Below are 18,104 nucleotides of genomic sequence, written 5' to 3' on the forward strand. Positions count from 1 at the left end.
CTTTTACTTGGGAAAGCAGATTTCCACAGATTAGCTGTTTTAGATGGATGAGTAGGGGCAGAACCCTCACTTTGCTGCTCCAAATCACTCAGTGGCAGAACCCTTTCACTGACTATAAGGAGGTCTAGAGAAAAGGAGCTCCCTCTATGTTAACATTTGGCTTTTGAACATACACAATGCAGAACAGCAAATAGTATAAGAAGAATAAAAGAGTGAGTAGTAAAAACAGTGCAACTTTATATTTACAATTATTATGCTTACTCAAAGATGGAGGAAAAAACAACATACTACAGAAGCAGACTAATCAAATCTGTTTGGATAAAGTAAAAAAAATCCCCCAAAAAACGAACAGTTGGGTTTCCAAAAAGAAACCAAACAAAAAAAAACCCTAAACCAATCCAAAACCAAACATAAATCCAAGTGCAGAACATTATTTCTTTTTTTAACAGCTAAAAAAAAACAGGACAAGACTTGGTGATTACAAGGAATAAAAGAATACTTAAACAGAAAACCAATGGGGAGGTACCCATACACTCAAAACTACTTGTGGGTAACCATTTGAGAAATCTTGATGTCTAAAATAGGGCATGACTAGCTGCTTCTCTGAAGGAAAAAGACAGTATAATGAAACTCGTGTTTCCAAAGAAAAAGGTGAAAGCTGAAAGTAATTATTAACTAGAGAAACAAGCGCATATTAACTCAGTTTACAGGCAAATCATCTTTCAAGCAGCCCTAAGGAATAGAAGAGCTCAATATTACTGAGGGAAATTATACTTCAGAAAAAACAGCAGTTTATCTTAACATGAGGAAAAGATACCATGGCAGGGGGGAAATAGTCTATTTCAATAAAGCATCCTCAGGTGACTGTATTAGGAACTCTGAGGGCCTGAATAATGAAGACATTGCAAGGCAGGGAAAGGTAGGCATGACAGGCAAACAGAAAAGAGCAAGATATCATTATGATGCAAAATTAATTCTATCCAGTGAGACATGTGTAAATCATAATACCACATAAAAGATGTATATCTCCTTGACCTCTTTTTCCCTTTTTTTTTTTTTTTTTACTTTTCCATTATAAAAGAAAGAAAACCAATAAATTTCAGAGGTTTTTACCTTTGTCCTAGACTGAACTTGTTCTTTACAGATGAGGCATTTTTTCACCCGTGGTGAACATAAAGAACAGGTGGCAATGTGGCCACACGGGCCAAACAGAGTGTCTCTCTTCATGTCTGAGCACACCATACATTCTTCTAAGGTTTCAGAATCATTGTTGATCATAGATGGACTTCGGGAACCAACCTGGCCACTACAAAGAAACCTTGAAGTCAAACTTTTAATAATTAAAAAAACCCCACTCAATTTAAAATGCTTATCAACTGGCTGCTTATATACTCCTACGCACTCAAGCATCAGTGTATGATCACAGAGCGATCTGAACTGCCTTTTCCAAGAACTACAGTCGGCACTGCAGCGCAAGGTTACACAGTCAGACAAGGCATTGTACAGAAACAGGACACAAAGTCAGGATATCGTGCTGTGAACGGTCAGACAAGGCATTGTACAGAAACAGGACGCACAAAAAGTCCCTCCCTCTCGCCCTAAGAGCCTGCTCCACTACCAGAGCGGTGCCCCGTGAAGGGCAGTCGCAGCCCGCGGCCCGGCCGGAGCCCGGCGCTGCGCTGGCCCGCAGAGGGCGCGCGGGGCCGCTCCCGCCGCGGCTGGGGCCGGGACGCACGGACACACAGGCTGGGAAAGGAAACCAGCGCTTTACCAGGGCAGCATCAATAAAAACAGTCTCTCTGTCGCATTTTGAGAGCACAGTTTTGATTCCATACATTTTTAATTCCATACAGGAATTAAAGATGAGAATTATTTGTGGCAATGGGTGGAATGTAACTAGGACAAGGTGAATCCTCTGATACCGTGTGGACCTGATAACGTGGTATTTCACTGAAACTGTAATTCCTAAAGACATCAGACCTACCTCCACATTTTCTTTTCACAGAATCATACAGTTTTTCAGATTAACAGGCACGCAGGTGACCTTCCCAAAGATGATATTCCCAAACAGTGATTTCGTATCAGTTTATACCAGGCTTTGCCCATTTCAGTTATTAAAAGTTGTATGGACAGATTTCACAACTTCCCAGGCCAACCTGTTTGCAATGCTTAGTTATTCTTCCAGGGATTTTCCCCCGACTGCCTTATGAAGTTCTACCAATCCCCTCCTGAAGATTGTTACCTTCCCATTCTGCCCTCTCCCATATTAATATGCATGAAAATCCTCTAACACTTGGGTAAGTTTCAATTAATGTATTTGTGAATAGAATTCAATGGGCCACAAAATCCTAAAGAATTAAAAGTAAAAAAAAAACCCATTCAAAAAGCACACCAAATCCCCAGATCTGTATGTTTTAATTAGCATTGCTAATTAAAGGCTCAACATTAAAAAAAAAAAATCAGTTAATCTGTGGAAAGGAGACCTTTGGAAACTGTGTATTTTATGAATATACAAACCTGACTTTTTCTTTGTGACATTTAGCCAGTGCTTTGCAGAGACTTGGATCAGGGCAGAGATCGAGAGGGGACTGACCCTTCTTGTTACGAATGCCGAGGTCAGCCCCGTTGGCTGCCAGGAAGCAGGCAATAGATGCAGCACTCTTCTTCTCTGCTCCTTGAGTGCCAAGTCCCATTATTAACTGAAAGAAAACAAATATGTAAGCAAGAAAGACTCTCTAAACAGTTAAGAATAGTCTGGCTAAAGGAAAGCTACTTGACATGCACACACACACATAAATGTGTAAGCCAAAGGAAGCGTCTCTAGAACTAAAATCAAAACAATTGCTTCATTCTGAGTCAGCTAAACTCAGCTTTCCTTTAAGGAACTAAAATTCAGCAAGGAATAGTTCTACTGAAGCACTCAATCTCCTGTACACCTATACTCACGTGTGAAGTGGCTGTCCTTCTATGTAAGCACTGTAAAGGGCAAAGTTCCAGTGGGTATATTCAGAGAACACTTCAGTACATACTCAAATTGCTCAATTCAGACAAAATGCTACCACCACACTCGGACTGAAATCACAGCTGAGCAGAGAAATGAATGCACATCTACTTTTAGTCCAGCAAGTAAAGTACCTGCCCAAGAAAGTAACTGCATTTCAGTCTCTCTCAGCCTGGATGGACTAAAACCTGCACACCGTCCCTATCTAATCACATAATGCTACTCTGCCCTTTTACAGTGGTTACTGTATCCTTGTGTTACTGCTCCACAGGGTCAGCTAGAAACACTAAGAAGGCTCACTGCCACAGCCCAGCAAGGAGTGGATTCCCCAGAGCATTCTGGGCTCCCAACATCTTTGTGCATTAAAGCTTGATCAGATGAAATGCATTAAGTATAATACAGACTACAGAACTGCTGCATCACTAAGAATCCCTCAAACTACACTACACTGTATTCAAAGGAAGAGCTTTGGCAAAGCTAGGGCAGCCCCAACTCAAGGAAACCCAGCCACTTAGGGAAGCATTTTTTTAAACCTCAGTCTATATGTTTTGGGTTTTTTTAAATTAGAAGTTCTTATATCAATATGTATCACTGAGGCAGCAAGACTCTTGAAGGTCACTTCATGAATTCAGATACTCCTCCTGCATTCTTCCTCATGATTTTAGGTAAGAACAGTACAGCTCCAAAGACTTTATCACCAGGAAAATCAGTTAGTTAGGGAAACAAATTATTGTGTGGTGTTCAGATAACAGAAAATTTTCATTTATCAACTGAGACCATTTTTCTGCACTTCAATTAAAGCACTGGCTGAAACAAAGTAGAGATGTGCTCCAGTCCCAGCCAATTCACCAGTGAGGGAGAAGTCCCAGTGCAATCCACAAAAAAATGTATAAATATCATCTAAGTAATTGTAACTTTGAAGCAGTAAACACTTTCCATTAGTTTATTTCTTTCAAGTTAGGATTTAGGCAGTAATATCACTTAAAAGCATTTTAAGGGTCAGAAAGACACCTTAAAGACACTTGTATATTAAAATAAATGACAAAATTACCCTGGGAATAATACAATTATTTAGGATAAAAAGTGCTCTAGGCCAGAACAGTGTAATAAAGCAATTCAAATGACTTTTTTGTGGTGGTGGAAACTATACTTCAGAAAATTTCTCCTCTTCCAAGCTGCACAATTACCACAATATGGTGGATGGAAAAGTTAACAATTAAAGAAATGGGGCTTGCTGCTCATAGGACTTGAGCACAGAGACGTTTTTCAGAATAGTACCTAAAATAAGTAGGGCTTTGTGTACTGTCAAGATTGCTCACTACATGCATTTTAAACAGTCTATTAAAAAATCAACTGGAGAAACCTGACAAAAATTGTTTTATGTAGAACATAATATATCCTGAGTTGGAAGGAATTCACAAGGATCATCAAGTTCGGCTCCTGGCCCTGCACAGGTCAGCCCCAAGATTAGCACCAGGTGCCTGAGATCATTATAAAAAAGCTTCTTGAACTCTGGCAGGCTTGGTGCTGTGACCACTTCCCTGGGGAGCCTGTTCCAACAGGCATAATGTTGGCATTCAGAAGGAATTACTAAAAAATCAATGTTAAAGAATTCATTCAGTTTAGTTCCACTTATGAATTAAGTGAATGATAATCAGTAAAAAGTATTGTTTTGTATTTTAAACAGTGGTCAAAGTAAAAAGTAACACATCATACAAGAGTTGCTGTCCAACCAATTTGATCAAGTATGAAAAAACCCTAAAATCCTGTGAGCAAGATTTTTCTTTTCAGTTTACTCAACTGAAACAAAAATAGAAATAATTATTTCTACTATGTATGTATGTACTACAAAGAGGCACCCTACAGGCCTCAGTAGGTTGGAATCTCCAAGACAGCAGTCCAAAACTAATTAAAATTTAGCCAGGCAAAAATGAGCTCTAAAAACAAAATATTTACAGAGATGTGTTGCTATCACATTGCCTAATGAAATCTGACACATTTTGCAACCTTTAAAGAAATTAATGAAGAAGAATAAAAAAATCTCTCAACACAAACCCTCAATTTAAGTAATCACATTTAAAAAAAGAAAAACTTACTGATTCCCAGGCAAAACTTTTAATCCTATATAGTATCTATTATCCATCATCTGTATTTACAATTCCACACAAGACAAATTCCCAATGTGTCCTTGGATAGCTTTAAAGGTCCAGATGCCTGCACATATTTTCACAGCTTCAATTCTGTCTCTGTTGATACTCATTTTTGGACGAAAGACAGCTTAATATTTAAAACCGTTTAATGGTAAAATCTAGCTTACAGTGTTTTTACCTTACCATCATTTAAATAAAGGTAGATACGTACAGGCTTTTTTTTGTTCTCATTTTCTGTTTTTCACAAAACATTTTTAAGATAATTTGATTTGCTGATTATCTTAAAGCATTTTCAGGTATATTTACTCCATCTTTTACATTTCACATAAAATAAAAACAAGCCTGTTTTCATCTCTTCTCTGCCAGAACTTATTCTTTTCCACTTAAACCTCCCAAATTTGTTAGGCAAAAATTCTCTCTGCAGCTAAACAAAGTGCAAAGAAATGGCCAGTAGTTTGATCACGCTAATAAAGGAGAGGAAATATTGGTTGATTATTATTTTTTTTAGATTTTAAAACATTTTTAGGTGATTAGAGACACAATGATGAGAGAATTTTGAAATTTGTTTCTCATATCTTTTGCCTGCTCTTTATCTTATTGCTTCAATAGAATTTTTGTTTAAATTACACTTGTTTTAAACCAAGGATACTTGTCAAAGGAAACTAGAAACGCAACTTTAGTCTCTAAAATATAAAATATCCCTGAAGAGACGTTTAAAAGGTGATGGAAAATAAATCCGCTTCCTCTGTTATAAACCCCCAAAACTCAAAATGCAGAACTCCAGTTTCATTGTGGAGGGTTAGGGTTAATAAGACTGGGCAGAGAAAACAATTTACAAAATGCCGAATCTGACGAAAAAAAATTCCCTTCCATTCATTTCACAGTTAAACACATGAAAACAAAGTATTCTAGACAGCTCTCATAGAGTCCATTTCAGATCACAGAAACAACTGAGCTGTAACCGCTCTTCTTGTCTCATTTACAAGGATACATGCATTTTGTTACACATGCTTGTCACATTTTAAATCTCTTTCAAAGCTTATTCCAGTGTATTTCAGCGAGATTCCGTAACCAATTTGAAAAAAAATAATTGTACAGTGGAATTATTGCTTTGAACAAAGACTTTTTATAAAGTTGGTGTACTTATTTTTTCTTAATGAAATGCAAAAACAACAACAAAAAATTTCTAATTTTAACCCTCAGTTAAAATTAGAAAAAAAATTATACTGTTAACTAATGGTTCAGCAGCTCTGATACACTATTATGTTGTGCATCTTTAATAGCTAAAAAAAAATTGCTCCATAATTTTATTTCTCCTTTGTCTCAGGTAAGCTATAAACTTCACCTCTAAATATGGGGTTCACACAGCTTTTTGGGTGTCAGAGTTTCTTTTTTTCAGTAAAACATTGACTTTTATTACCTGGAGGCTTTTTGACTATTTCCTTACTACAGCACAATTTCTGAAGTGAACTCTGGCAAAAATTTATATATCAATAAACACACAAAATTAACATTGCCTTGTTCTAATAGAACACACTTTCAGAAAGTAAGAGAAGCAGCCAAGCAACTAAAGTTACAAAGACATGCAAGATGCTGAATCACAGAAAACTATTTCAGTCTTACTCTGTACTGTAATACTGTTTAAGTTTCTTTTCAAAAAAGCTTCTTTGATTTTTTGGCAGCCATACATGTTACTACAGAAGATAAAATCGTAGAAATATTTTTGAGCTACATAATCCTCTTTCTTCAAACAAGGTAATGACTTCATACGAAAAGCCACAGAGAACAATATGATTTCTGCCTACACTGCAGTTTAATGCAGAATGTCTACATAAACTTATGCTGCCAAAACACAGTCCAACAGTACAGAAGTAGACAAAGAGACAAATATGCAGGGGGGAAAAAAAAGAATAAATAAATGTGTTTTATTTACTGTGTTCTTTGATGGCTCCCAAGCAGTATCTACCTTGCCCACATCTTGCATGTCTTGGAGCTGGCGGAGCTGTGACAGGGTGTGGTGTCTCAGGGCTTCATGCAGGGGAGTATCCCCATCTTTATCCTGAATATCCAATTTAGCACCTGCACGGACTAAGAGCTGAAAAGAGAGAAAACCCACATTAAAAAACAAATTCCCCTTTTCGAATTAATTTCAGAAAATTATGGTTTAGGATTCTCTAGGAGGTTCAAAAGGGCTACTCCTATCTTGCTACAATTCACAGTTGAATTAATTTAAATTTATTTTCCTTGCCTGGAGCTCAGCTCTCAACCAAAGCATTTATCTGTCTCAAATATCAAGCTTATTTCAGCAGAAGGTTAATGCTTGCTTGTGCTCTGAATGCTACAAAAGACATAATTTTAGAGGATCCTTCCTACTTCCTTAGACTTTAATTCTTATAAGACAGCCTACAAACAATGTAATTTATTACAGCAATATGTACAATACTTGAGATAGGTATATATTCTTTACTATTAGGTTTCAATGACCTCAAAAATCACCACTTTCACATCATACTAAACTTTACAACTTAATTTACAGTGTCCTCACATTAGCTAAGTAGTTAAGCATGTACTTTGGTTTACCCTAATTCAGGAGAAGACATAAAAACCAATGACACTATTAAAAACTCTCAGAACACTTTGGAAAGTAATGAACTGTAAGACTTGTCTCTAAGGCTAATTTTAGACACCCGTTCCTGTTCACATGACACAAAACAAGCACAAGGCTGCACAGGCCCTCCTGTTCCTATGGCCTTTGCATACAGCCCTTCTATAATTCAACCCACCAGAATTTCTTAAATACACCGTTGAAAAAAAACAAAGCAACACATGCTAACAAAAAAATACCAACTGCCCCTAAAAATTAAATCCCATCACTGTTGCCATTCAGAAACCTGTAGGCAGCAGCTGAGGTTTCTGAGGTTTTAACTTCAGTTTTTAAGGTTCTGCTACTCTGCAAAATTGGGATTAGCAGTAGAGACAAAAGGCATAATCTAAAAACAGGAATATACAAAGAGGGATCTCCCTATTTGGAACCCACATGCTTGCAAGGAGTTGCAGTTTCTCAGAACCAAAGAACCTCAGACTTCAGAACAGGCTAAAAGGAATTCAAAGCCCAACTTTCAAGGAAGTATCTGCCTGCAATTATTTGCAGCTTATCATTTTCCCCAACCTTCTCTTCCACAAGTGAAACCAAGAAAACCAGCTAATAGTTGACACAGTTTAGTCTCAACTTCTTACACTCTCTAAATGGATTTACTCTGGACCAATTTATTTTCTCATATTCATATCTTGTGTCTGCCACTAGCTCTTTACTGCTTTGAGCTCCTCCTAGAATCCTTGACTACCACAGAACTTCAGTATCTTTGCAGAAGCTTAAAAAAATAATTTAAAAAAAAGGGCAAACCACTGCCCTTTGTCATGGCAGTAGGACTTTTAAAAGAACCATGCTACCTTTGACCACTATTCCACAAATGCCTGAGGGTACAAACCCAGCCCTGGAAGGTATCCAATAGGAATTAGTTCTGAAATATGGAGCCAACATGTTCTTTGCATGGCTGCATGAGCTATTTTAGGACTTCTTAAAGTTAATCCAGTTCTGAAAAAACAGATATTCTATGGGGTCATTCACTTAAACATTCTCAGCTATAAGCATGTCAGTGAAACACACATGCCAGTTCTGCTACATGCCTACCTTCCTGCTCATCTGCTACATTAATAGTGTATTCCCAGGTGCTGTGTAAATTCCAGAAGGGCACAAGAGTTCACCAAACACAGCTGCCAAATAGCTTGCAGGATGCAAGTGGCACTGACTCTAGGAAACCATTCTTCTGGTAGCAAGCAGTTCCAGATATAGGGCCATATCACATGTTTCACTGTAACGGGATCACACCCTTCAGCCCTCAGAGAGGGAGAAACCTTATGGCTAAATAACGCTTAACAGAATGCAGGTCTGCATAGGGGGGACAATTCTGTGTAGGCCTGAATAAGAGACAGTTTTTCATACAAGGAGACTCTAAAAAGAAAAAAATATTACATCAAAGGCCAAGGCCAGGTTGATGTATTCACTTGGAGAGCAGCGAGTGCTCTCTCTGAGCCTCAAAAGCCCACAGCAGCAAGGCAAACAGTCACACAGGTCCTCTATGACAGTGCACACAGGCCAGAAACAGCAAGCTATGCCAGACTCATCACACTTCCTGTGCTAGCAACAAAGCTTTGTTAAGTTGAAGCATTCACTTTTGAAACCATGCAAGCAAAAAACCAGGATAGCATTCCTTTCACCAATATGGTTCACTGCTTATAGGTCTCCCAAGCTAAGAGCAGGGAATGGCAAACACTCAGAGACAGAAAAGTAGTTTAGATCATAAAAGATGTTTTGTGCTACAATTTGCAAAAGCCATGAGCAAGAACAATTACTCATACTGCAGGAGGCATCAGAAATGCTATTTGAAGATCCCCTTACAGCACCACAAGATTCAGACAAGTAACAGCCGAACACATTCTTCCTTACTAAACAAGAAGGGATGCTGGAATTGGCAACCACACAGAGGAAACCATAATGTACATGTACAAAAATTTAGCATGCCTCAAGTGGCGTTCATATTGCTGACTGACCTTCTGTGCAAGTTGGCAAGCTTCTGAATTAAACAAAATCCAATCAAACAAACATGCACTGACTATATGTTGTCAAATATTTTTTTTAAATGTTCATGAAGTATTCATATTTTAACAGCCACCATCAGCTTCGGTCAAATGCCATTAACCATATGGCTTACTGCAAATCAGATACTTACCCTAACAATTTGTGTATGCTGTCTTTCAACAGCAAGATGAAGAGCAGTTTGCTGGTTAACATTCTGGATATCCAGGTTAGCATTGCCCTGCAAGATATTCAAAACATTAGAGCATTATCACCCCAGCAATTTATCTACAGACAAGGCAGTCCATTAGGACACTGACTATGACCCCGAATACAGTTCCTAGTTAGGGGATTTGAGAACAAAAGTGATTAAATACTTCAATTATTCACTGTACAGATGTTGATCTGTTGAATGAAACTAGGTATCCAATTTTTCAGTCCCTCTGCACCATTAGACCATTGTAACAATCTCAAAGGCAAATTTGACCTTTAAAAGCTCAACACGTCCTTCCCTCCTCCACTGCTTCTGCATTGCGACTGCAGGCGTAAAGCAGCCAACTATTTTCACATCAGATGGTTAACCAAAGCATGACATTTAAATCCTTCTGAGAAAAGAGTCCTACCTGATGCACCAAAAGTTCAGCCACTTCCACATGATTATTAAGAGCTGCCAGATGTAAGGCAGTGTAACCATCATCTTTTTTCTCATCAACAATCCACGGTCGTGGTAACTTGGACAACAACACGCGCATTGCACTGAAAAAAATAAGCAGAGATGGTATAAACACCCCTACAACGTATGCTGAATGACAACAAGAGAACAACATAATTCTCAGAACTATGTAGTAGTGGCTAAAATAATTTTTATCTTTTTTTCAAACAGAGAGAGTGGGTGAAAAGATATACTAACAGTTCCAAAGCAGAATAATTTCATGTTCACTTCCTTCTCATTAAAGCACACAAACAAACCATACAATGCCTGGAACAGTGTGAGGATCAGGTTTGTTTTTTAGAAAAATGCTATCTAGCAGTAAAAATGACATTAAAGAAACATTCAAATAAACTCTGAAATGTAGACAAAAGAATTTTCTCCCTCAAAATCTTCATAGTGTCCTTTACTTAAGTATTTAATGACCAAGCTCCACGACATTAGATTTCTTTAAAATCATGACTTTATAAACTGATGCCATGGGCTGCAACAGTTAAAACTCAGTTTCTGAGAAAGAAAATAGAGGAAGATCTCTTAAGCACAGACAAAATAAATGCTGCAACTGTGACGTGAATAGTAGTGGGATAGTCTCTTAACATATAATGGTTGAGTATAACATATCATGGCAGTGTCTGGTAGTCAGGGGGTAGGGTGAAGGAAAAGCAACTGGATTACTACAAGCATTAAAGCAGACTAAAATCCATAAAGTACAAAGTTAACCTTCAGTTAAGAGTATTAACAATATAACGCTAGATAAACAAATTGCTCAGTCTTGTATTCTCTGAGAAATACAGTTTTCTTAAGCTTACAAAACGTCTTCACTTAGCTTTTGGAATACATAAGTTACCAAACTGAAACCCCTTATTGTCTTATCTTTATAAACAGCATACGCAGCTCCCTTATGACAGTTCCTTAAAGACAAACACAAAACCAGAAACTGCTACAATCCTGTGCCAAGAAACCTCTTCTGTCATCTGATGTTTCCCTACTGTTGAAGGAACATGATATCTACAGGAGAAACAGGGTTTCTACACAAAATTCAAACTTTTAAAATCCAAGTAATCCTTGTTAATGCAAGTGGAACCACTCAGTCACACAGTGCCATGCAAGGTAGATAATGTATCTGAATTAAATAGTTCTTCATTAGAGTTCTGGTATCAAAAATGTGGGATCACAATAATCCTCAAAAAAGCCTCATAAATTCAACCTCTCAGCTTTTACTTAAAAATACCCTCATAAGGTATGAATTATGAAGGTATGAATTCCAATTCATTCCAATAATCTGTTGCCTTGAACATGCACACTGAGCTGAAGCTCACTCCTAGGCTCTCTTTTAGAACAAGCCTATGAGTTTCCTTCAAAAAAACCAAAAAGCTGTGTCTGGGCACAGCTCACCCTAATAAGCCCTCCTTGAAAGCAGAGAAGTCTGTGAGGTACCAGTAAGGAAGTGCACTCCTTCCCACACATTGCTCAGATGCTCCCATAAAAGACTCTGCTTAATAAACATCTCCATGTTCTCCTGCTACTGATGCACAACATAAACCTCTGGTTCCACACTTATGCTGCAGCTGCCAGAATGGTGTATTAAGTGACACTTTTTTTGCCCCCAGAATCAGAGTGTCTAAAGGAATGCCAACTAACCAACTGCGTTTTCAAGCGACAAGGTCATACAAATCCATAGGAACCATTGCTCAGATGCTCCCATAAAAGACTCTGCTTAATAAACATCTCCATGTTCTCCTGCTACTGATGCACAACATAAACCTCTGGTTCCACACTTATGCTGCAGCTGCCAGAATGGTGTATTAAGTGACACTTTTTTGCCCCCAGAATCAGTGTCTAAAGGAATCCCAACTAACCAACTGCATTTTCAACCGACAAGGTCATACAAATCCATAGGAAACCAACTGCTCTGTGGAGCATCCATAGCCAGGCTGTTCTGGATGTTTGTCCTCCTCAGAGTGGACAGAACCACTCTCAGCCTTTTAGAATTGTTCGTTTTCCTGGCAGATAGCTTCTCATTTCCTTACAGTCCAAATCACTTATAACACAGCAATAAAAGACAGCAACACTTAACAGATTGTACATTGCTCACTGTGAGCCATTGCTCAGCTTCTATTCATAACGTCTTCTACAGCTCTTGCAGGTGCTAGGAAGAAAAGACTAGAATCCTTCAGAAAAAAATTAACAATGACAACATTACTTCGTTGAGAGGTTTATTTACGCAGGATTTTTCAAAATTAATGATATAATTTGGTAAAACTTAAGTTACCAAAGCTTTACAAAATGTGGCAAAATTAACGAGTATCAGTTGCACTGATAAACATAGTCCATTTTGTAATGCAATGATGCTGTATTTTCAAATCTTGGCACCATCAGAACTGTGTTTAGCTGCTTTAGGAGAGCACGTCTGGAGCACTATGGTTTGCTTGGTATCTGGGCACACCACCACATCAGCTCTTCAGAATGCTGGGCTGATACAAAGCACACAGTACCAACAGCACAACAAGCCTTCTAGAGTGGCTTCCACAGGGCAACATGTCATGTAAGCTCTTTATCTTCACCTGCCAGGCTCAGTGCTTCTAAAGACCCCATAAAGCTCTTATCTACTGTGGACAGTCTAAAAAACACAGTAAAAAATTCCTGAAAATTCCCTAGGACTGACAGAAGCAATATGACTGTGAGCAACCAGGAAAAGGTGGGGCAACAATAACCTAACAAAACAAACAAACAAAAAACCACCAAAAATTTTTTTCTTTAAACTGCAACTACAATTTGAGGAACACTATGGAAGGGTATCAATACTAATTACAGTCAGCACGTCTCCAAAGTAGCTCTAGTAATGAAACAAGAAACTGTCCTAACCAACTCAATGATATTTTATATCCCATTCTTCAGTAAGGAAATAAAAAATTTGCCAATTCTACAGATAAACAAAATCTACAGTACATTGACACACTTTATCAGATTCCTCAATAGTAAATGTACTTCAGAAATACTACTGAGATTTCTTTAATATATCTCATCTTTGAAACAAAAATAAGATACCAACTGACTCAGCATTTTGTAAGCCATGAAGAAAAATCACTCATCTTAATATCTGTGCACATGTTATCCTTACCAGATTTTCTTTCAAATCTATAGTTTGCTGTCTTACACCAGAAAAATTTTTATCTGAAGTTTGACAAAAATTTTTGGAGGTACCTTGCTTTCAGAGAAATAAGATGCCTGTTACATTTCTGAATGCTTTTAAGGTGCATTGGTCTTACTGGAAAAAGAGAAGGACCACCAAAACAATCAAATGGCATCTTTATGGAACAGATTTTTATCTTACGGTTCACAGCAAATCATCGAAGGGCCAGGAACCACTACCCAGTTGTTTCTTCTTATTCAGAAAAAGACTATCTATCTCTTTTTCAGACCATGCTATATTATGGGACAGCAGGCGAGAAGGACTGTTTCATGGAATGATACCTTAAAATTCTGCAAGATATTAATATGCTACAATGGTAAATTCAGCTCAGTGGCTGCATCCTCCTCCTCCTCATTAGATGAGAGGTAGTTTCTTTCAATTTTTACAGGATTTTCTAGAGCTACTGCCAAAATTTTGACAGCTAAGTGGCTACCATTCAGAGCAGCACTCACTGGAACAGGCATACATCATAAAAAGTCACATTAGAGAATTAATGTTGCCAATTACACAGTAATTCATGATTCACTCTTCCCCATGAAGTATTACAGAAGAAGCTGGGTTGTATTGCTCTGTTTTGAAGACCACAACATAGTTGTAAAAACTTGCTTTTATCTTGTATACATTAAATAACCACAGACTGCTTTCACTGTAGTTGTACTGCAACAATCAAGAAATCAGCAAAAACACCTAAAGAAAACTTTTCAAACTATCATCTTCAGTGTATTCAACTGTAAGATTACATGGCTGTCTGAGGAGCTGCAAAGATTACTGATGAAATGCTTAAAACTCTTAATTGAAACACTGAAGTTATGCCATCACTATTCTATTTGTACATTATTACTAAAGCATCACCAATAAAAAAAAATTTAACAGGCAAGCTTTGGTATTTGCTGGTCTGCAGTATTTTCAGCTTAGTGGGAAGCTCATGACAAGATTCTGGGCCTTTTTTACCTGGATGCGCATTTGCAGCTTCTGAAAATTTCTAATGGAACAACAAGATAAAAACTCCAGTGAGAACTGTTGAGGGAGTTATCTGTAAAGCTTTAATAGGGATAAGTAAAATATTGCTTCTTTTTTAGGAGCTAAACACATGCTCAGTCAAAAAGGACTGAGAAAGCTGATGTGTGCATGGGGGCTGAGATGGAGGTATCTGCTGCTTTCCCAGGTGCAGCTGTTGGGGGCACACTGACTTACACTGCCCAGTGTAATTCATCTCCATAAAATGACAGCCCACACTCTAATAGTTACAAGCGATTTGGTCAAAGGAACATCCACTAATATGGTGTTACATTTAATTTGAGATGTAGAAGAGTAACAGCAAATGCTGCTCTTGCACGCATCTTTATCTTGCCACATGAGTAATACTTTCTTTTTTTTTTTCTTTTTAATTCTGGTTTTCAGAGAGTCTGGAACCACAGCGTAACATATATAGGACCACAGAATCATTTGGGTTAGAAAAGACCTTACAGATCACCTCATTCCAACACTTGCCATGGAAATTCAGCAGCATGAATTGTGTATTTGCAACATAAGATATGTCACAGATCTGAACAATACACTAATTTACTTTTAGCCACACAGAGCACTTGTTTCATCACCAGTTACCAACATTAGACATACAAAAAATATTATTCTTATGATGAGAAGTCAGCATATGGTGTGTTATTAATTACCGACCTACATAAAAAATGTTGGGTTTTATGTAGTACTTTCCTCACAGAATTTTTACAGATGCTCATCAGTACTATCTGAGAATGCAACATACAATAACAGGTCTATTTGGAAAATCTACAAGATAAAAGTACTTGTAAACAAGATGAAGCCAACACCTCATTGTATAAAAACAATTCCAGATTTAGCAGTCTTAACTGCAAAAGCATCCTTGCACCCTGGTTTAAAAAAACATGAACAAAAACTAGAGAAGATTCTCTGCCACCAACTGCAATTTGACTGCAGAATGAGGTAAATGAAGAAGGTTGAGGGTTTGTGGGACAGTGGTGGGGTGGGTTTGTTTGTTTGGCCTTTCAGGGTTTGTTTGTTAAGGTTTTACAGAAACAAATACTTAGGCAGAAAAAATTAGAAAGGCTACTTCACAATCTGCATAAGCACATTTAACTGAAATTGCTACTGAAAGACACAATCCCACTTTTTTTCCCTGCACTTCAGCTCCTGCATTATGTTGGCTGTACAGACACATCATTTTCTAGCAAGTGAAACAACCTGCCAGACTCCTGATTTGGCAAGTTTGCTTTCAGACAGATCAATGAGATAATCCAACCTACCCCGCAACTTCATGATCCCTACAAGCAATAGGAGTAAGGGAATGACAAAGCCAGAGCTGCAGGGAGGGCAGACCGCCCTTTCCAGAAGCAAAGTCTTAGATCAGCATAAACTTATCAGCAATCCTATCACCAGAGGTTGTAATGATTCACTGCACTTTCTATTACAGGTTTTTCTACTTTCATGCTATTCTCCTCCCTCAACTCAGGTTTCCACTGTCTCAGGGTGACATGGTTTCATAATGTATTTTACAGCAGTCCTGGCTTGAAGTATGCTCCACATACACACACACCACCTCCACCTCCTCCTCTCCACCTCTCCAGACTCCTAACCCTGGCTCAGCTAAACCCCATTCACCTGCCTCCTGTTAGAGCCTCAAACAGCTGAAGGAACAGCTCAGATTTAAAGACACCTCCCATAGCAAAGTTTTCTTTCAAGACTGTGAGGTCCGAAATGCATTTTACAACCTAAGCAGAAGAAAAGCCACATTTTACTAAATCCCTTTCTTGTTCTGTTGACTACCACCTCTGCTCAAAAAAAGCTCCCACAAAGTGGTCCCGACACAGCATTTGAAAGGTCATCCCCTTCTGCTGGATTATTTCTCATATGGAATAGTACTCCAAGCCTGCCCACTGTGAAGCCAAAGAAACATTTGTACCAACATAGTGCAAGAAGTAACACAGGAGCAGGACAGTGCTATTTTTGGCAACCATAAGATCGTAAGTGCACGTCAGCACACAACTCCAAGCCAAATCAGCTCCCTGATCTGATTCACAGCATACTCACTGTGCAGTACAGAGAGAACCACTGGAAGAATGAAGAAGGAAGTATCTATCTTTCAGGAACAAGCAACAGGAAGAGATTATTACCTTAGACTGGTACTATTGAGCACACTGTACTTTGAATTTAGAGTTTCAGACAAAATTCGTATCTGACCAATGGTCTAGTTTGCAAAAGTTTAAGTAGCAGGTTGTTTCCTTCTTTTTGCTTCTCAGATTTTCAAGCATCTCTTGCTTTCAAAAAATCAATTTCAATAGACAAATTGTAATCAAAGAAACAATGAGGTATGTACGAGATTTTCAAGCATCTCTTGCTTTCAAAAAATCAATTTCAATACACATGTAATCAAAGAAACAATGAGGTATATACATTTACATGGAATTCACAAGAATGTATTGCACAACACTTAGTCTTCAGTGAATAATTATGAAAACAACGAGAAAAGAAAAAATATTACTTCAGCCAGAAAGCAACAAAAGTTACAGGGTAAGCAGTTACCAAGCACAGGATAAAACCAACACAAAAAGAAGCACCAAGGGAAGTATAAATCTAAGATTAAGTCTGCTCAGGACTTTTCAACTCACTCTCTACCCTACCATACTGAACTTCGTAACTACTAATTACATCAATATGAATTAAATGGTATTTTGACTTATTAAGTTTGTTTGATTTTAGATTGACATATTAGTACCTTTTTCATCCTTCCTGCTCCCAAGCAAAGATTTTGTCTGCAAAATACAGAGAAAATCTTGAAGTATTTGGGTTTGTTGTATTTGAATGCTAAATTTCAGTTATTCTTTTTTCAAGAAAACATTGCATATATTCCCCATGAATATGAAAATCCCTCTTCATATTTTTGAATGTGCAGTTATTAGTCTTGCTATGAGCCAATTTTGTAAACATGAAAGATTAATGCAATGAGCTGTTCCCTTGATTTCTTTTTTCTTTTCTTTTAAACAATTCAGTTTTTTTAAAGAACACATATAAACATGAAAGATTAATGCAATGAGCTGTTCCCTTGATTTCTTTTTTCTTTTAAACAATTCAGTTTTTTTTAAGAACACATGCATTTATTTTCTTTAGATGCAATTCTATGCATAAGCATTAGAAACAAAATACTGCAGCATTAGTAAACATAATGGTATGGAATGATATGAATTTACTAATTAAAGTTCTTTCAAATAATTTCTAACTTGATCTGAATAGGGAAATGTGGGGCTACAAATGGGCACTGACTTCTTATTTATAAAATAACTGTATGATTTGCAATTGAAAACTTAGATCAAGGCTGCTCAGACCTTGGGTTAATTGATATGTTAGTCACGGCATTTTTCAGTGATCAAGAAACCAGGTTA

General features: G+C 37.7%; 1 protein-coding gene across 5 annotated transcripts in view; it reads right to left on the minus strand.

The window, feature by feature from the left end:
- MIB1 (MIB E3 ubiquitin protein ligase 1) overlaps positions 1-18,104 on the minus strand; it is a 78,255-nt gene that overhangs the window by 15,264 nt on the left and 44,887 nt on the right. For 4 of the 5 annotated variants that reach the window (XM_039730133.1, XM_039730132.1, XM_039730136.1 and 1 more), the window contains exons 13-17: positions 10,411-10,543; positions 9,942-10,028; positions 7,085-7,246; positions 2,518-2,699; positions 1,114-1,306 (exon numbers count right to left, since the gene is read on the minus strand). In XM_039730133.1, the coding sequence (XP_039586067.1) occupies positions 1,114-1,306; positions 2,518-2,699; positions 7,085-7,246; positions 9,942-10,028; positions 10,411-10,543 (757 nt within the window). The remainder of the gene's footprint in view (positions 1-1,113; positions 1,307-2,517; positions 2,700-7,084; positions 7,247-9,941; positions 10,029-10,410; positions 10,544-18,104) is intronic. The other variant, XM_039730134.1, reaches the window with a different exon arrangement.

This window comes from Passer montanus, unplaced genomic scaffold (assembly GCF_014805655.1).
Source record: "Passer montanus isolate IOZ18808 unplaced genomic scaffold, ASM1480565v1 scaffold70, whole genome shotgun sequence".
Taxonomy (NCBI): Eukaryota; Metazoa; Chordata; class Aves; order Passeriformes; family Passeridae; genus Passer; species Passer montanus.